The 21116-nt window shown below is 38.5% G+C and overlaps 1 protein-coding gene across 1 annotated transcript; it reads right to left on the bottom strand.

Annotated features, from left to right (window-relative positions):
• Positions 1-79: 79 nt before the first annotated feature.
• ercc2 (excision repair cross-complementation group 2) lies at positions 80-20888 on the bottom strand. Its single transcript, XM_042487277.2, has 23 exons — positions 20719-20888; positions 20206-20305; positions 16972-17049; positions 16807-16869; positions 16493-16606; positions 14667-14783; positions 14178-14294; positions 13841-13964; positions 12836-12932; positions 11420-11553; positions 11033-11201; positions 10702-10820; positions 10115-10184; positions 9673-9742; positions 8017-8118; positions 7748-7811; positions 7434-7555; positions 6454-6546; positions 6194-6266; positions 5995-6065; positions 4734-4877; positions 4361-4504; positions 80-2531 (listed from the first exon to the last, which is right to left on the bottom strand). Exons 1-23 carry the CDS (start codon positions 20721-20723, stop codon positions 2439-2441), a joined length of 2283 nt encoding a protein of 760 aa, XP_042343211.2. The 5' UTR covers positions 20724-20888; the 3' UTR covers positions 80-2438.
• Between the last annotated feature and the right edge of the window lie 228 nt (positions 20889-21116).

The raw sequence follows: 21116 nt of genomic DNA, 5'->3' as shown, positions 1-21116 counted from the left end.
AGATTTGTCAGGAGGAAAAGGCCTTTTTTTAAAAAATTGAAGGTTAAAACAATTTTCTAAGAAAAAAAACACAAGTCAATTGTTTAATACAAACATTTGTATTCCAACTTCCTGGTTGAAAAACAGCTACACAAATATTCAAGTTCAGTAAAAAAATCTTAATTTGTACATTTACAGTAGCAAAACTAACAGCAGACTCGTCTGTATGACAGACGTTATATAAACCGATGTCACACCCACAGATGGAAGAACATTTTCATAGATAATACGTGTTGACCCACCGATGAACATATTTGAACACATCTGCTTGTCTTGTTTCAAACAAAACAGTAAACTTTTTAAAAGAGTGTTTATCATTTTTGATCAAAGCAATCAACGTGTTTTTTCACACTGAAAATAAATAGCACTTTGATTTTAGGAATTAAACTTTTCTTTATTACTCTTGTTATTTTAAGTCTATCCTCTCAGGATGCATCTGTGAGTGATCTCTAATACTGAAAACATACTCCGACTATGTTTACATGCAAGTTGATATTCCACTATTATTCTGAATATGACAATAATCCAATTTTGGAAAGGGTCACGTAAACGGCATATTTCATTTTCCAAATGTAGCATTTTCCAAATAAGAGATGTGAAATACGTTGTATTACTCAGGTTTTAGGAGCAGTCTTTGAACATATAAACAGCAGATTTGTAATATGCATCTCTGTGTGGTTTTTACTGCAGTTTGGGACGCGCAGCCCTTTGTCTTTTTCCTATCAGCTCTGTGTGTTGTCATGGATACGAGATGCATGCCCAAAACAAAAGCCCACATTTTTGGGTTGGAAGGAGAAACACACTTTTAAATGGTATGAAAGACTTGGATGTCAACAGGTTTTTGGATATGCACAAATATCGCAACAACAGCCTTTTTAAGTGGTTAAAGGAGTGAAGGCGGGAGGCTGTGTTCTTACAGAGTCTGCCATCGCTGGATAATTATGAAAAAATCCTACTTTGACACAAAGAAGCAAAATCGCAGCGACTCCAGCTATTCCACTTTCCCATATTTTGACACGATAAACATGCATCCCTACAAACTTTAAATCAAAGTTTGCAGGGCTGCATGTAAATGAGATTAGTGGAATATTTATTTTCATTAGCTGTGTAAAGAGTGTGGTAGGAATATTGTCTTTTTCATAACGAGGGCAAAAACTGAAATATTTTGTGCATGTAAACATAGTCATCAGTATACAAAATATTAGCACCACCTCCATAAAACAGCAGTCGACCTGAGCAGCCTGAATCACACTTAATGTGTTTGGTTTAGGGATGTGACAATTAATCGACCATCGATTAATCTGTTGATAAGAACTGAATAGAACATAAGAAATTTAGGTGATTAATCAATAGGTTGAAATGCTGTCAAACTTTATGCAATGTCTTGCTTTTAGCTTTGACTGAGGAAAAAGACACTTGGTATTGTTTGAAATAAGCAATGTTTTTATGTTTTTTTCAAATAATGAATAATCAATCGTTAATTTTACCATTATCCGGATTTCTCGTGTTGAGTTTGATAGACTTTCACAAGCATTTAAATCTCTGAAACCTCAGCAAAGTGTCTTGCTGTTTATAAAACTATAAAAGAAAGCGTGATGACCAACTTGGCAAAAAAAAAGGCAAGATATTAGTAAAAGGTGACAAAAATATGACCTGTAAATTCGCAAAAAATAGGAATAGGAATTTTTGCAGTAAACAGTATTTATAATAATTTATAACATTTTTTTCAGCATTTCTTTTCAGACGATTCCTTACGCGTTTTTTTCTCCTTTTTGTTTTGCCGATATCCAGGTAATTTTTTTTTTGTAATTTTAACCAATTCCTTGCCAATATACTGAATAATTTCTTTAAAAGTTTCTTATTGCCTTCTTCGTATGTTCTTGAAAGTAATCAGGCCGATTTGCTCAGGTTTTAAAGGGTTAATCAATTAAGGAAATTGTTTATAATTGCAACCCATGTTTGATTTAAGCTGATGGGATGTTTTCTTTTAATACAAAGAGTTGACAAACAGCACGACACAGAGTGTGTGTTTGACAGCTGTGGTGCTAATATTGTGTGAGTGTGTGTCAGTGTCAGTGAGTGTGTGAGCTGAAATACTGAAGGCTTGTGCCTTTGCTGCTGTGCAATGACGACATACTGCGACTGGCAGTAATCAGTAATCATTACTGTAACCGTCAGCGCTGAGCCAACGTGTGAGTCAAACTTTCTCAAGGAGACCTAAACTGTCCTGATGAGGTAAACACCAAACATCTCGCACAACAAACAGGTCAAATTTAATTCTTCACTGCATCGGCTGTTTGACCCGGCTCTAATGATGTCATTATTGTAACGGCTGCTAGCCCCATCGTGGGCGTTGCCACGGTGATGACATTATGCAGTGTAGATACTGTATGTCACCTTCAGTTCTGATGAGCGATCTGAGTGATTTTCTGCAGCATCTCCTCCGACTCCAGCTGCTCCAGAGTCAGCAGGGACAGACCCAACTGGTCCTCCTGAAGAGACAAAGACAAATTATCAGAGGACGAGTAAACAGTGCGAGCACGGTGATCCCAGACTGTCCTGTCAACAAATGACTCAGAGGATCTCTGGTGAATCAGACTGTTCACTTTGCATCTCTACTTAACTTTAATTTGAGAGTGAAGCTGCTACAGACTTTTTATTTGTTTGATTAAAGTTGATTACTTTTTTACTTAAACGTTCATAGTCTGTCTTACCAATTGTTAGAAATCAACTTTCTGACTCACCTGCCGAGGCTCAACAATCTAAGAATCATTTTACCAGCTGAAGTCATGAACCCTTAGGGCCGGCTTTATTGTTACACACACTCGTATTACTCTGCACACAAAATGCACTTTCAAGTTTTCAAAAATGTCATACATTAATATGATTTTCTACTTTCATTGAGTTCATTTTTTAAACATCATTCCTAATCAAAAATATAAAATATTAATCAATTTTAAGAATTTTAATCCTTCTAATGCCAGGTTTTTTTCATGATGCCACTATGTATTTCAAAGGGAAAAAACACATGCAAAGTAGATTTTTTGACTGTCACAGTCTGGGATGTGTCAAGCAACATTGATTATCACAGTGCACCCAGTGGAAATAACATGTTTTTAATATTGTAAAAAATGACATCATCAGAGGGACAAATTCCAAGGCAAGGCCCCAGAATGACTCCCAGAAATAATGCAATGCATGTTTTTATGCTTTGATGGCTGTGGGATTGAAAATTGCAGTTTGAATGAGTTTAAAGGTGTATTTTTTTGCACTTAACAGTCTGAATGTAACAAGTGTAAAGTGTTTTTCCACAGTGTATTTTAGACTCACTGTAGGAGCTGAGCAGGAAATTCCAAGATTTAACTAAAATACACAATGTTTCCAAAATATATGCCATATGAATTAACACAGCCAAAATTATCACAAATGAAGAATGAAAAGTGTGAAAATGCACCAAACAATCCCTATGGGTTAATTTAACCCTTTCATAAAAATGTCAGTACAGTACAGTATGGGGGGCAGAATACTGTTTTCTGTGTACATGTACTGGTGAGTCTAAGTTTTAAAATTACATACACCATTTTTTTTTTTAACTGCACCATAATTTTTTTTACTGCCTTATCTGGTGTATTTGTCCTTTTTTATTCTGCTACAACTGCATTCAACCAAAAGAAATCGAACATCACAGTGACGTTTTATTTTCCACAACAGTTAAAATATGAGGAAATCGTCACTGTCTTGTACTGTAATTTGAACTGAGTTTCCCTTTCATTTTCTCAAAAACTGTATAGTAAATCAGTTTAAATTTTACGTGATCGTAGTCAGGGTCATCATCAACCAAATTAGATTGAAAAATTCAGTTAAACTTTGATGGAAAACATTTATTCCTTTAATATGCGGGTTTAGAAATTTGGATATTTTTAATGTGTTACGATATAATTTGAGCTGACTTTCCATGTACGGTAATGTACAGGGGAAGTTGTATCATATTTTATTATATATGGTCATAGTAACATTTTGAATATGCAGGAATAATTATGTTGACTTTACAAAAAAATATTTTGTGATTTCAAGACCATGAGATTCTTTAACTGAAATATACTAAATTCAACATCTTTACCCACATCTCCTTTGTTCTTTTGCACAAAAGAGACAAAAGAGTTTGAACTCACTGTATTTGCAGTAAATATTTCTGTCGTGGTCTGTTTTTGTTTTCACATTTAAGCTTGCATTAGTGAACTTGCCATGAAACCAGAATAAAGGAAACATCTGAAGCTTCAGGTTTTACTTGTGTCTGGTGCGTGGTAGCTGTGAGTCGTACCTGTCTGAAAGGTTGAGCCATCTGCCGCAGGAAGTGCTTGGAGAGCTGGACGGCTTCGTCCACGGTGAGGTTCAGACTGCCGTCGTTGATGTGCTCCTGAATCCAGCGAGGAAGCTTTCCGCGTTTGTCCGCTCGGGCGTAACGCTGCAGACGAGAGACGCAGTTAACACATACTGACTCATCTGAGATAATCTGCTGACTGCTCCAGTGGAGCTGCTCTGACACTGATATCACTGACGGCGGCTGCACTGGGACCTGCCAGCAGTCAACGTGAAGCACAGTGATGCTAAGAAATGATCTGATTGTTTATAGGTATGTTGTTCTATGGCAGGTTTGAAGGAGAAAATGTAAACTGGGCAGCAGCATCACACACCTTGTCAGCAAAGATCATGAGTCCGTAGTCGGTCTTGCCTCTGATGGCTCTGCCCACACACTGAGCCGCGTGACGCATGGCGTCAAACGTCAGGAAGTCATTCTCTCTGATCTGAAACTGATCACGAAGGTACTCCAGACGAGCCTGAAGCACGCCAGAGTGAGAGGAAGACACATAGTCAAGGTATGAGCAGACAGATGACGGTAGTCAGAGTGAGGAAAAGAACATCTGCACTCGGCTGTACCAGATGTGATTTGTTTTGCTCTTATATTTAAAACTTCTATTGAGGTTTTCAAATGAAGCTTTGAATGTATGTTGTGATAGTTTATGAAATTCTCCCTTCATGAAGGTCATCATGATCAGTTTCTGAAACACAGTTGTAGAGGTGAGGGGTGTTGGTTCAGCTGCATGCTGATTTTGAGGAAGTAGTTTTTGTGGTGCTGTTGAACTGCATTATGCTGAGAGCTTCTCCCATTGATATATATGGGGTGATACACTTTAACCCTTGAGGTTCGCTTTAAATATAACACACACTCTTATTGCTCTGTACACAAAACACGCTTTTGAAAATAAAGCTTTAAAAAATGTCATCCTTTAATATGATTTTCTAGTTTCATTGACTTATTTTTTGAGCAACATCAGTCCTAATCATAAGTATCAGATACTACATGCAAAGTAGATTTGTTTTTGATGATCAGATGTCAATGTTTTCCAGCACCATTGATTATGACAGTGCACCCAGTGGAAATAGCATGTATTTTCTCCATATGCCAAATATGGTCAAAATGACTTCATCAGGTGGAAAAAAGCAAAAATGACAAATTTCAGGGCAAAAGTCCAGAATGACTACTAGAAATAATACAATGTATGTTTTTATGCTTGATGGCTGTGGGATCAAAAATTTTGTTTACTTTAGCCTAATTGTAGGAGCTGAGCTGGAAATTCCAAGATTAAACACACAACCAACAAAATGCATGCCATATGCATGAATACTGCAAAAATTATCAAAAAATAAAGCATGAAAAGCACATAAAATGCACCAAACAGTCCCTCAGGGTTAGGCTATTGTGTGTTGCTGCCAGTGTGTTTGGTGTATTTTGGTCAGCAGAAAGTATTGTTTTTTTGTTCCATTGTTTGAGTTTAACTGTTCTACAGAAAATTTCAAACACTGAAAAGATAAAATATCGGGGTAAATGTTGTGCATTTTACATTAGGAGTGAGTGATTTCAGATGCGGCCGTAAACATAGTGACAGTTCTGACCTTCAGGATGCGGCTCTGCGTGTAAACATAAGGCACTCCGAACATTATGACTGCCCGGCCAAAGTGATGCACTGAACAGGAAACAGAACAAGATGTTGAAAAACTGAACTCAACATACTAACATACAGCTGTCTTCCGGTGAAGTATTTATTTATTTTTTTTATCCTAACATATAATTGTAAAGAAAAATGTTTCCTACCAAAATCGATTCCCTCTGAGACCTTTCCCCTGGCTACAGACAGGAGGATGGCTCCTCTGCCGTTCTCACACGCCTGAGGAGCAAATGCAAACAGGACCAAATATTACTGTAAACACTAAATAAAAACGGTCACAGGCATTAGGTCATGTGTCTTTAACCAACGTAATATGCTTTCAGTACCTCTGCAGCTGTGCACTACAGATATTTGAACTTATTTAATAATAAATTGAATGAAGTGAGATGACAGGTGTTTCTCTGACCTCCTGGTATTTCTCCAGGGCCATGCTCGTCTCTGCAGCATCCGGAGTCTCAATGAAGATCAGCTTGTTTCTCTGGATATTCTCCAGGATCCCCTGCAAACAAACACACAAAAACACACACATAAGGAAATGGTTCTTTTTTCCACATAGATGAACTGAAAAATGTCTGTTCTTTTGTGCTTTAACAATAAAACCTTGTATTATATGATTGCTGACAGAATTACTGCTCTCTGTCAATTAAGTGTTTCATTTTTTTCCCCAAAAATGGCTCTGAACTGGATTTTATTCAGCAGGTGGCAGAGAGGAGAATGCTCTCAAAATTAATCAAAATCGTGAACAACCCCGACGACCCCCTCCACACCCTGCAGGTGTTTCGGCCGAGCACCTTCAGCCACAGGTTGATTCCAACGAGATGCAGGACTGAACGCTGCAGTAAGATTTTCCTGCCTGCTGGAAAGCGGGCATTTTTTAGTATTTATTATTCAGTATTTATTTTAAAGATTTTATATTTTTCCTGCGGATAATTACAGATGTGCTTCTATGTTATGTTTTGTTGTGTGTCGTTAGCTGGGAATGAACTGCTGTAATAAATGTAATTAATGAAATAAAGACTTTTTTTTGGCTTCTTAGCTCTTGAGCAGAAAAGGTTTGTAATTGTTTGTGTTACTGTTCGCTAGCACATAACTGTTTTTTCAACAACAGGTTGAGTTTTTTAAGTGCTAACTGGCTAACCTGTCGGTCTTCCAGTTTTCTCTTTTTGAATGATGAATACAGAGGACCGCCGCCTGCTGCAAGGTTAAATCATTTGGCCGCAGTCTTTGTGGTGTGTTCAAGTGCAATTTTTTGGCTGATACAAAGGGCGCGATGTGAAGCGACGCAACAGTCTGCCTTTTTTGCCACTACTTCTTTGATTTCGGGTCGGTGTGTCTTGACCATCACACTCTCCCGGGTGTGTGTGCTGTGTCTGATTACACACTGACCTGTTCGTACCAAGATGCCACTATATTTTCCATGTAAACGTAGCTAGTGAAAAACGCCACGATGCCGTCTGGAACGACCGCAGACATCTCTAGAAGTAGGTTGCCGTAGTTACGAATCACAGCTGGAAACAAAAAAGAAAAGCTGTTATATTTGAACAAAGAATATGTGCTTTTTAAGGAATGTTTTACAGATTATGTTTCGAAAAAGAAACCATAGGTATTTATGTCACAGCTGCAATTTTTTTTAACAGATAAATATAATTTTTTGGTGATATCATCATGTGATATATGTGCTCAGAGGCATTTCCACTAACCAAAGTCTTCTCTGGTCTCAAACTTTGAGCTCAGGGCCACCTGATCATTTCCCCTGCCAACAATCTGTGAAAGAGAAAACAAAGGACAAAAAAGATCAGACACTCAGGTAGGCTGCTGCAATTCAGTGTGTTAAAATTTCTGTTGTTGAAATTATGTGATTCATTTTTGAATGTGGTCAGGGATGTGGTGTTGGTGTTGTAATGACAAGCACCAGAGTCACCACAGTGAGTGCGATTCTGAACATGTGTGTCTGAGTGCAGTTACACACCAGCGGACAGAGGCAGGTCCGTGCCAGCGTCATGGTGAAGGACGCCATGGTAACAGGGCGGAAGTCAAGGATTCTGGGATAGATGTCCAGTGGAGAGAGAGTCTGAAGAGGTCAAACAGAAGGAGAGGAGAGTCAAAAGAAGAGCAGGAATGTATTATCAGTACATGTCTACAGAGGTTATGACTGCATGCAGAGCAGAAAATTAAACAACTTTCCAGAAAGAACGAAGAAACAGATTCAAAGTTCAGACCACCAACGTGAGTAAAAATGGCAATAATTCACTACTCACTGTAACACTGAACATTTTAAACAAAGAAAGTAATCAAAGTACAAAGACATAAATGAAAACAGATTCAAGAGGAAACAAATGACTTCCTGGTGGCAGACAGGACTGCATCATAAAAGTCAGGCTTTCTAAATGCAATGGTGTCATTGTTCTATAGCCATTACACTGAGATGCCCTTTCGACCGCTGGAGGTGTGGGAGAGAGGAGAATGATAGCTAAGCCAACGTACTTTATGGACAACACGTCCCACCCCATGCAGGACAAACTGTCAGCACTGGGCAGCTCCTTCACACAGTACAGGGGTGTGACTTTTTTTTATTTAAAATAAATATCAAATACTACCTTTTCAAGTTGTGCGTCCCTCACCTAATCCAAAATTAAAAACACAAGTCCCTCCTCCGTGCTTCCATTTTTTAAATGCCTGACCTGTTTTGCAGCCCCCCCTGCCCCCTCATAAATAATGAACAGTCTCTGTCTCTAACCACCGAGGGAAGCCCGCACGGATACTAGGAGCATGTGCAGAATGCCAAGTCCAGTTTAAGTCTGACTGAGGTGTTCGACTTCCAATCGCATTAACTGGGTGTGTTAGTCCAATTTCAAGAAATTCGATTTAGTCCGATTTAGTCCGATTTCAGTTGGACTAAAATGTGACGGGCTACTTCACCCTGTCATTTAGTATCTCTCCCTCACAAGCTGGAAATACCTGCCTTTGTTTCTATTTGACTTTTTGTTCTGCTTAATTATATTGCTTGCATTTTTACAGTTTATCTGTTTATACTGATCTATGTAGCGTTCTCTTTTTTTAAAATTGTTTTTACAGATAAATACTTACTATTATATTGCCTTGTGTGTTTTGGTGTTTTTTTTTTAACTGATGCTTCCTGCACTATCTATTTGCAGCGGCAATGTTGCAAATTTCCCAGCTGTGAGACGAACAAAGATTATCTTATTTTATCTTGTGCAATTTACACTTACTTCATAATGACAAATTAAAGCAAAAGACTTTTTTATTTCCACTCTAACAAAAAGGCATCAGGGAAATTCAGTCAAACCTGGCACAAATGAAACTGCAGGATTTTATTTTAAGAAACAAGATGATGTGGAAAGTCTCCATTCAGAGGTGAACAGAATCATCACTTCATCAGAGGAATGAAGGGAAAGGAACTGGAGCAGGCGTTTTAACTTAGTTACCTGCTCAATTTAAACAATATTAAAATGACAAAAGAAAATGCAGTCTGGCATAAAGGGACTGCAAAAAGATACATCATCTTTTTTTCAAAGCCTTAAGTCAAAAATCTTGTGAATTACCGGACTGAGAAGACTGAAAACTGAGAAGAGAAGAAAGAGAAAGTGTTAACTAAGTAACTTACCCCCGAGGTGATGACAACAGACTGAAATCTTTGAAAAACAGGTTTGATGGCAATTGACGGGTCCATACAGCTGAAGGAGGAACAAACATCAGAACAGTGACGTGTTAAATTAATATTTCACTGCTGATATCACACAAACTTAGTCCTGCATGGTCTCAAATGTTTACTGTAACCTCCAAACAAATGATTAAAGGCAAGATTCAACAGAAACCTCTAATAGCCAAGACATTTTCTGTTCTCTGACCCTCAATATGGATAAAATGAAAAACTGTCATATTTCAATGCTTAACATGTTGATGATATTTCAGATAATATTTGATAAATGTTCAGAAATTTTGTATGAAAAAATCCTTCTTAAACACAAAAATCTAAAAACATCTGCACTCATTTTGCTGAGTTGACCATAAAGATGAAACACAAAATCAATGATGATACTGTTCACCTGAAGTGCAGCACAGGGTTGGCGATGGTTGGAGTTCTGTCTTCAAAGGGCTCAATGATTATCGTAAAACCTTTAAACAGAGTAAAAAAATTCTAAATGAAGTTGAAACAAACACAAAAAAAGAGCCAAGAGGATACACAACAGAACAAACATGGTTTGAAGGATTTATTAAAAGAAAAGCACACTGCACTACAAAAAAAATGTGGTTGGCACGTTCCCATTCTGTTTATCATCATTTACCAAAAACAAATGTTATATGGATAACATTAAAGTATTGATGCTGCCTTTTATTTATTCATTTTTAAAATTCTACTTCATCTCTTTTATTTGAATTCTTTGATGGTTGTTATATTACTTTACTATTATTATGTTTTTTTATTTTTTTATTTTTATGTATTTCGGTTAATTTATAATCTGTTTTTATAATTATTATTGTTAATGTCCTTGTTAATTTTATTTCTTTGTCTGTGGGAATGTGTGACTGTATGAGGGGATAAATGTTTGTACATTGATGTACCTGTTTTGATATATGCTTGAAATTTCAAAAAAAATATTGTTAAAACAAAAGTGCAGAAGTGTTTTAGTACCTTGGCTGTAGGTGCTGACGAGGGTAGCAAAGTTAGAGATCAGAGTAACAGCTGAGAAGTCAGCAATGTCAGAGATCTCCAGAGTTCGTAGTAACGACTGTAACCGCTCTGCACAAAACCTGCAGGGACGCAGAGGGACGGTCAACAGATCAGATGAGAGCAAATGTGTCCAAATAAGGGGCTGAAGAAATGAATTATGAGGACGATATTGTCAAGTGAACTAGAAAATGTCAACTACAAATAAAGGTTATTTGTAAAGCTTGTTTGTCTGGAGAATTCAGGCAGAAAAAGAGTGGACACTTAATCTGTTTCAGTTTCAGACGACACTGACCTGAGGGGCTTACGGTCGATGCAGACTTTGTCGAAGATGTCTTTGAGGAACTGCGGGGCGCTCTCCTGTACCACATGTTGGACCCTCAGACGAGACTTCAGATACTCCAGGAAACGTTTCAAGAAACCAACAAAGTGCTCTGCTGTGCGAATGGTCCCAGGGACGGCCTCTGAGAGAGAGAGCAGAAAACTGAAATGTCAATCAAATCAGCAAAATTTCAAAATCAGCAAAGTTACAAGGTGGGTATCCACCAAGTCAGTGTCTCGCTCTGTTCTTGAGTTATGACGATGAATGATGGCCAGAAAAAGTGTTTTTGCAAAACATTTTGATGTCACAGATGTTAGAAATTCATTCAGTTTTGATGTCTTATCCTGACAACAGCCATACCTTGAAGAATTTCATCTGGTAACACAGGATTTGCAAGGTAGATGTCCGTTTCCCTGGCAACATTGGCCTCCTTCAGCCCCTCCACCAATCGCCTGTACTCCTCCTTCAGTTTGGCAGCGTCCGTCTCCTTTATCCTATCAGACAGCAGGGGAGGCGGGGTACAGAGGGCAAGTTGGCACTCAAGTTGACTGAATGACAGGCACATCCCAATTTCATCATCTGATCAATTCTCCCTCATCGAGGACACAGTTGAAATAAATAGAGCGGATTTCTGTTCGGTCTGTTAAGCAAAATATAACTATTTATCAGAGAAGTGTACTCTTTATGACCCGTCATAGTCTCTTTAACAGGTAGTACTACAGTCAAGAAGAGGAAGACAGACATTTTGAATACTGGTGTAATTCAGTCACACATGTGGTGCTAAAAAACAGTCATGTGTCTGGTAGATAAGACTGTGTATATGCAAGTGATACAATACAAATCATGGCACAGGGGTTACGATACAAAATTTTGTGATTAGGTCTAGGGATCGTTAATTTTCATTGGTATTGATACCATTATCAAGACTCCTTAATGATCCGAGTCCTTATCAATACTTTTCTATTATTTAGTTGATAGATGAGGCAACAATACATTTTTAACAGAACAGGTTTGACGGTCACTTTCAGTCAGATTACGAAATAAATTATTGTATTTTAATTAATATATTTACTTTGAAAAATCTTGGCATCAGTAGCTTTAATTATGTATTTTAAGATGATTACGGTTCATGAAAGGATAATCCATCTCTACTATCCATTTCATATTGCTGGTAAAGCAAATTTTTTTTACTTTTATTACTATTACTTTTACGTTTTATTTACCTTTGCCTAATAATCATTTTACTGAACCGACCTTGAACACATCACAATGAAACCTTATGCAACCTCATTTATTTAGCTAACTGGCTCTTATCATGCTGATTTCAACTCAGATTTTAACATTGGATTATTATTTTTAACTGACAGGACTTGTTGGAAAGTTTAGGTTATACTGGAAGCAAGGGGATGTCTTTTGATTGGGTATCAAGAGCTCTGTAGTGTCACTGTTATTGCTCTAAACTATAAATGTCTGACACTGTGACATGCTTAGATAAACTGTGGTGGAACTAATCAGGGAAAAGAGTAAAGTTCAGATCACACTTTTAAATGCAGGTAATGTGTCAAACAGTCCTTTTTTAAGGGGAAACATGCAGTGATTCATTTTACATTCTGTTATGTGAGCGGACGCTGGCAGTAGTCACTCTGCTTCTTTTAAAAGCAAACAGACGTCTATCCAGATGAGAGGAAAAGACAGAAGACAAGATGCAAAAGATGAAATTGAGATGTCCTAAATGAGCTGAATGTTTCATATCACTTGGTGCTGGCAGTCACTTACTTGTGGATGGTGTTCTGAAGAGTGTCCACGTTGTTCTGGCAGCGGTCAAGAGTTCGTCTGGTGATGTTCACACTCATGGAGTCGATGCACACGTTGTCTGAGGAGCAAAGGGAAAGAGACGGGAGATAAAGGAATGTGAGAAGAAAAGATAAGACAAAGGATTAAAGCTCAGTCCATGAATCATGTCTACAATAGCTCATGTTAAGAAGATAAAATTAGCAGAATTACAAAAACAATTTGGTTTTTTTTCCTGATAGTTAGACTGTGTGACGGCCCTGTCTAACCCTGATATTTGATATACTATTTTATACAGTTGTACTATACTGTATTATGTTATACTGTAATACTATTATTACATTGCACCTTACTATACTACTGTACCATGTCATACCAGATGATGGTCGTATGTGAATATATGTCTGACTACATTAAATACTATATTACATGGCTTTACATATATAAGTATCATTACTTATATATCATTCTGGGGTACTCCTTTTACCTTGTGTTTAATTGGTCCTGTATAGTTTCTGTTTTTACTTATTAAATTACTTCTCTATTTATCTGCTCTTATTTCTGTCTTTGTGCAGCTGTAACACCTGAACTTCCCCTCTAGGGATCAGTAAAGGTGTATCTAATATTATTTTTTTAGTCATTCACATTATTATGATTATTGGCTTTATATTTCAGAATCAGAATGGAGTTTATTGCCAAGTGGGTTTTAACATATAAGGATTTGCTTTTGTGTTTTGGTGCGAGAGAAAATAAATTTAAAAAGTACTGCATAGCCAATAAGTATAAATATAGAACAATTTAAAACAAAAACCTGAAAAAAATAAATTGAAAATATGGACAATATTTATGTTTTAAAATGAGGAGCTGTATAATGCAAAAAAATTCACTAAGGAGTGTGCAAACTATTATCCACTGTGTCCATTCTCTGATTCATCATGGTCTGGGAGCTGGGCTGTGACAACATTCATTTTATTGCACTTTTCTCCTCACCTATATTATGAGCCTCATCAAACACTACTACAGACTTCTTGGCGAGCTCTTTGGACACCAGGTCAGCTATCTTTGGGTCCAGCAGGTAGTGGTAGCTGTACACGACGATGTTGGCATGCAGGATCTGAGAGGAGATAAAGACAGGAGACAGAAAGTAGGACAAAATAAAGATTCGACACCAAACTTTGTTGAACAGCCTCAAATTTCAGTAAAGAGTAATTGTGTCAGATTATCTTCAAATCAGCATGTCACCAAACATTTCTCTTGCTGAGATACATTTTACATTTTACACCAGGCTACAGGTTTTATGTGTGCAGAAAGCTGCTGAGCAACGTACCGAGTAGCGTGCCAGATAGTACGGACACCAGCCTTTCCTCCTGCCAAAGTCCTTCAGGTCGTCAAGGTTGTAGATGCCAGCAGGGAGAGGCACCTGTCGGCCGACTGAATCAAACTCCTACAGACACAAACCACGATAATAGGGAGCGTTCAAGGAAACGAGATGCAGACAGACGCACTCTCTAAAGCTAACAACAACAACACAGAATGAACCACCGTATTTCAGGACTATGTGGTGAAATTCTGAATTGTCAACCCTCTGTAGGCTACAGTATACAAACACAAATATCTTTAGGAAGAAAAAAAATAGAGCCTCCAATGAAAGTTTGAAGTGTAAGGGTACATTTTTACACATAATAGAACTCTGAAGACACTCACTTACATGGTAAGTATCATCTGAGAGATGACATTTTGTGATAAACAGTCAACTTCCACTTAAGCTGAAAAATAGCAGCTGGTCTAAACTGCATAAATTCAGGTGACTTCTTACCTCATAAAAGCGACACACGGGCACACTGGGGTCGCTGTGGCGTTGCGCACGAATGTACGATGCTGTCAGACTGTGGCACTTCCCATCAACCTCCTTACCGAAACGGAGCGCGCTTACCTGGTTAGAAACAGATGATGCATTTATTTAAACCTTTAATTACCTAGGTACCATGCTAGACATCCAGGTGAGCTTCAGTGGAAATACAGAGTATATTTTAAAGAGATGATCAATGGAACTGCATCTACTTAGTTAGTCAGCAGATTTTAGAAACGGTGTTTCAAAATGTGGTTTTGAGTTTTTCAACTTTTTCTGTCTTTTACTGTCACCTAGACTGTAGATCTAAGAATAAATTCTCTAGGACTGTGTCAATGGCAAGAAAAAAAAACAGTAAAGCCCAGGACCCAACTCTTTGCAAAATGATTGAGAACAAAAGCCAGGAGTGTATTGGCAGACAGTTCAAATCATCTTTTCAGTCAGTTTGAGCACTTCAGCTTAGAGCTTTGATTCTCTGCCCGAACCCGAATGGGCCCAACCCGTCCGGGCTATTATTTCTCACTATCCCTTGGGCTTGAATCGGGTCAGGTTTTTTTTCTTTCTTTGTTCTTTGTTATAAACTGTCTCATGCTTACATGGCACTTTGGCAAGAGTTTTAACAGACTGAATGAAGAGGGAAAGACAAAGAAAGACCCTGGAAAGAGACTGATTATGTGGAGAACCTGGAGAGAAAGAGAGCGCAGACAAGAGAGGGGCAGAAAACCAGATAAAGAGAAAGGGGGGCTGCAAGGTGAATTGGTTGTCAGTTTCTGCTACTCCCTCCCCTGCATGGGAAGAGATGCAAATAACACACAGTGGCGAGTGGTGATCAACATCTACATCAGGCATGTCAAACTGGTCCACAGGGGGGCCGGTGTGGCTGCAGGTTTTTGTGCCAACCAACCAAGAGCACACAGTTTGACCAATCAACTGTCTGAAGACGGAGATCAGTTGATTAAATGAGTCAAGTCTGGTGTGCTGCTACTTGGTTGGAAACAAAACCTGCAGCCACACCGGCCCCCCTGTGGACCAGTTTGACATGCCTGATCTACATGCTGCATCACCATCACTGTGCATATTAGATGCAACGAGGGGCGCTGCCTGATTTGCCGAACCTGTCGTGCACGAGATGACAGACTAACAGAAGGAAGAGAAGAAGGAAAAGTGATGGGAGGAAACACCCCAGCCCTTAGTTTGTAATACATGTTTTCATGTTAAAAAAATATTTTTATTAATATATAAACTGTAATATACTGTATGCCTATTTTTAAAGTACAAATTTTGTTTTTTAATATGGCTCTGGCCCAAAATTGCTACCATGGGTCAGGCTCTGGTCAGGCTTGGACAGAAACTGTGTGGGTTCATACAGGGTCAGGCCCGATCCAAGATTTACTTCAGCTCTGGGAGGCGCTATAGAGCCTCCGTGGCAACTTAAAAATGTATCTTAAGAAGTCCTTCATCCAAAATGCAATGAATACTCTTAACTCAGCAAGGTGATTGATGAGTTTCAAGCCACAGAAAGACACAGATGTGAACTGATTCAATAAGCAAAGTGTATTTTAAAGACCTAGTCTATGTTTGTTTGACTGTCTGCTTTTTATTATGTTGTCTCTTTTGTCTGAAGGGTGGGAGATAAAGCTCCACCCTGGTGGACAACACATACAACATATACATACATATAACAGACACACAGAAGAACACAGAGCTCCGTTCTGTATCTAGACAAAAATGTTAGTCAGCTTTAAATGTTATTACGTTCATGCTTTGCCGGGTTGTGTGTGAGCTGATTGTACCTCGGGGTGGATGCAGAGATTTTTTCTGGAGGAAAGGGCCAGAGCCAGGAAGTTGTTGCTTTCTCCAGTTTGCTTGGAATAAAACTCCATCAACTTCCTCAGCTCCTCCACGACCTGATCAGACAGCAGATCAAATATACGACACATGTTTAGATTATTTTAAAAGCATCTTCTTAACAGTGTTTTAAATGTTTTCTCTGTTAAAATTTAACTGTCTGTTAATTCTGAGCAGTACTGGTGCTAATATTAAACCACTATGTCCTATGAATTACACCTTTCTCTTTGTGCTGAGTGTGATTCTGACACTGACTCACCTTCTCGATCTCTGGAACTGTTCTGGAGCAGTAAATCAGCTTGGTCACTTCCAAAGGAAAGGCCTGAGAGAGAGAGAACCCAGTATATTAAGATTTTTGTGTGGCACTGGCTGAAACCTCAGAGGAGCATAACAAGTCACATGAACATAGAAGTGCTGAACTCACTCTTTGGTAGGCAACAATGAGAGACAGCAGAGAAATGGTCTTCCCTGTTCCTGATGGCATCTCCAGGACTCCATGACCCTGAACATAAACAACATCGGATGACAACCAAACACGCACATAATGAACACTGTGTAGCTGTCCTAGCTTTAATGCAGTAAAAAAACTGTCAGTAACTTAAACTCCCCCTTTGATTCATGGTTTATCAGTCACCAAGAGACAACCTGGTAAATTTATTCCCCATTTTTTTAGGATAAAATTCCCTCCCTGTGCGCTTCATACAGCAATGTTCTCTTAAATGTCTCCTATATTTTCTCTTAATTTTCTGGTAAGAGAAAAAAAAAAGACAAGTCAACTCCAGGTGCACCAAAGGCTCTTAACCACCCAAATCTGCTCTTAATCAGGTGTGCTCAATGATGAATTCCACATGATCATAAGTCACCGATCAACATAGGTATAGCAATTTCTCATACATACAGTATATATGAGATCTGGAAACATGTTTTTTTGCATAAAAAAATTACTTACATGACAGAAATAGTCGTAAACCTTTCTCTTACTTAGGAGAAAAGCAAAAATAAGAAAACAATGGCAAATCCCAAAAATCAATGGGTACTAACAAAATCAGAACAAATCCTGGATACCAGCATAAATAAGAGAACATTTGTTCGTAAAGAGTTTCTTGCATGAGGCCCAATGTTTCCCCATAGTAGTAACACAACAGTTATGGAAGAAGCACACTGAAAATAATACACAACAAGTACAAGTCCTGCATTTAAAACCTTACTTAAGTAAAAGTATGTAAGTATTATCAGCAAAATGTATTTAAAGTATTAAAAAGATTAAATAATTAATTATGCAATGAAATATTCCCAATCAGCCACGCCAGCCACAGTCTGTTCACCCTGCTGCAATCTGGAAAAAAGACACAGAAGTATCCGCTGCAGAACCACCAGACCACAGAGCAGCTTCTTTCCCCAGACTGTGAGACTCCTCAACTCCTCCTTCCACGGCAAAAGATGTAGCAGGATTTAGGATCACCTTTAAATTTAATTTCTTCTTAAACTACGTTTAAGAAAAATGACAATAAACTTACCTTGTACCTTGTTTTTTAGATTTATATTCCTGATGCATTCATGTGTATGTGTAATTTTACTGCTGTAGAAGTTTAAAGTGGTGCTCATTTTATCTCCTTTATATTCTTTTGGGTAGTTTTATCTACAGCAATGCATCATATTCTTTAAGATCATCAAGTTTGCTGCGTGGCTGTCCTGTGAGAACCACAAATCTTTAAAAAGTCAACTTTTCATGGTCTCAGAAAAACAGCCCTTTTCAGTTTTGTGACGATGTATTTTTCCAGCTGACCCAAACTCTTTTTAAAGTCTTTATTGAGTTTAAAGTATGACAATTTTCTCAAGACATGAAGAAACACTACACCCTTTAGTTTATCACAACATTCATATTCAAAAATCACCAAATTTGAAGATATGTGATTTCTCAATGGATGGTTAATACGTTTGTTCTTTTTCTGAATGCAGGACTTATACTTTTTATCCACTGTTTACGTTCTTTGATATTGCTATTTCTACTTACATTTACACTTTTCAAAATTCAAACATTTTATTCCTACAGTCTAAGACAGTCTAAAAATATTGGTAAACAGGACCTATTCTCTCCTATATTCAAAAGCCAGAGGGCTAATATTCAAATTTGTGATGTCACTGGGTATAATGTCTAGAACTGCTCCATAAACAATGAATGGTGAAATATGATCTAGATGACACTGAGAGCAGCCAGATGAATGATCTGGATATATGGGTACACTTTCTGTTTCAGCACAGAGAACACCACAACAAAGTGAAGCTCATTTAGGTATAAAAAGAGAAAACAAACATTTTATAGTTCTACAAATTCAGGCTCCCATTCATCGTCTATGGAGCAGCTCCAGACTTTATTCTACAATTCTACAATTTCATTTAGCAGACGCCTTTATCCAAAGCGACGTACAACACAAGCAAGAATTTAGACTTAAGGAAAAAACCCTTAGTAAGTGCAAAAAGTGCTTCAGGTGTCTAGTGGCAGAAGCCGTGCTGGGCTGGAAGCACCAGGCGTCTTTCGCATGCAGAGCGTAGTGGGCGAGAAGGAGAGTAGACCTGGATCAGGGATTCCAGGTAGGCTGGAGCAGTTCTTGTGATTGTTTTGTAAGCCAAGAGAAGTGCTTTGAATTTGATTCTGGCTGCCACTGGAAGCCAGTGAAGAGAAATTAGCAGCGGGGTGACATGTGCTCTTTTGGGCTGGTTGAAGACCAGACGTGCTGCTGCATTCTGGATCATCTGAAAAGGTTTGAATGAGCATGCAGGGAGGCCTGCCAGAAGAGAGTTGCAGTAGTCAATGCGTGAGATCACAAAAGCCTGAACCAGAAGCTGTGTGGCCTGTTGGGTCAGGAAGGGTCTGATCTTCCTGATGTTGTAGAGGGCATAACGACAAGACCGAGAAACTGAGGCCACATGAACCTTAAAGGTCAGCTGGTCATCAATCATGACACCCAGGTTTCTGGCTGAGTTTGTGGGCACAAGTAGGCTCGAGTCTAGTTGGACACTGATCCGAGGCTGAACAGATGGACAAGCTGGAAAGACCATGAGTTCGGTCTTAGACAGATTTAGCTGAAGGTGGCGTTCCTTCATCCATGAGGAGATATCAGCCAGACACGCTGATATCCGAGCTGAGACCGTTCTGTCATCAGGTGGAAAGGAGAGGAAGAGCTGAGTGTCATCAGCATAGCAGTGGTAGGAGAAACCGTGGGAGCGGATCACTGCACCGAGTGAGGTGGTGTACAGAGAGAAAAGTAGGGGACCAAGCACAGACCCCTGAGGAACCCCTGTCGATAGGCCATGTGACCTTTATACCCTATAACATCACAAGTTTGAGACTTATATCTCTGGTTTCTGCCTTTAAGAGAGAGAGTGGCTCATGTTCAAAAATACTGATTGAACTTTCATAGGCGATGATAATAAAAAATTGTTTAAGTACAGTACTTAAACCTTTAAGTACATGTTCTGAGTACTTCTTCCACTGTTGATTATGACAATCTGATATGTGCATGCTATCCCATTGAAGTTTGACCTTTTTAATTTGTTGTTGTCCTGTGTCCATAATGCGGGTACATGCCCAGCAACAACACTGATTATAATACCACTGAATTTCCTTCAGCCTACAAAATACATGAACACCTCCCACCTTGGCGTCCAGAGTCCTCTTCAGCTCCAGCATGTAGGAGTACTGCTCAGGATATATGTAGTCATATGGAAAGTACACCAACAGACCCTCAATGTTGAGCCTGGAAATAAGAAAAAAAGTAGATAATGACTTCTCACAGCCTGCAGATCCTGCATGGTTGTGTGTGTGCGTGTGTGTGCGTGTGTATGTGTGGGGGGAAAAAAGGACCGCAGACATGCAAGCTTCCTAAAGCAGCTTCACAGTTAACTCATTTACACATGTGAATGAAGCTAAGCTAATGTAGACGCTAGCTCTGCCAAATCACACAATCAATTACACTAAAATATAGACCGACTATTAGAAAATAAACTGAACAAACTGCGGTCACCAGTGTCATGTTTAATGTTACTCTGGTTAACTTATGTCCATTAACTTTGCTAACATTAGCTGACGTCTTTTAAATTAGATGCTATCAAGCTAGCGTCGTCTGCAATGACCGTTTTTTTCCTTCTCTGTCTCAGTAGAAACACTCACTTCATTTTGGAAAAACGCGAAGCAGCCTTCCCTCTTCTTTGTCGATCACTTTCACTGTTGTGAGTTTTTCATTTAAAACTTTGGTGTTTGTAAAAACACCAAAACACACAAAACAGAGACAAACGCCGGAGCTCTTCTTCTTCTTCTGTTGCTGCGCAAGTGCATGCACCTTCGTCTGCAACAGCAAGCTTTCACATGCGTGCTGCCACCTACCGTCCGGAGTCTCAAGTACACGCTCCATTTTACATTATTCATAAATAATAAAGTAAAAATGAGCAAAGTAAGCAAAGCAAAAAAAAAAAAGAAGCAAAAAACAAAAAGCAAAAAAAAAAAAAAAAAAAATGTATATTCTATTAAACTTTAAAGTCTTTGTTAGGAAATCTAATAGGCCCCTTAAC

The sequence above is a fragment of the Plectropomus leopardus genome, chromosome 6 (genome assembly GCF_026936395.1).
Source record: "Plectropomus leopardus strain MGB_pleo_1.0 chromosome 6, ASM2693639v1, whole genome shotgun sequence".
In the NCBI taxonomy this organism is placed as follows: domain Eukaryota; kingdom Metazoa; phylum Chordata; class Actinopteri; order Perciformes; family Serranidae; genus Plectropomus; species Plectropomus leopardus.
The sequence above is the reverse complement of the archived record's forward strand: the minus strand, read 5'-3'. Positions and strand labels throughout refer to the sequence as shown.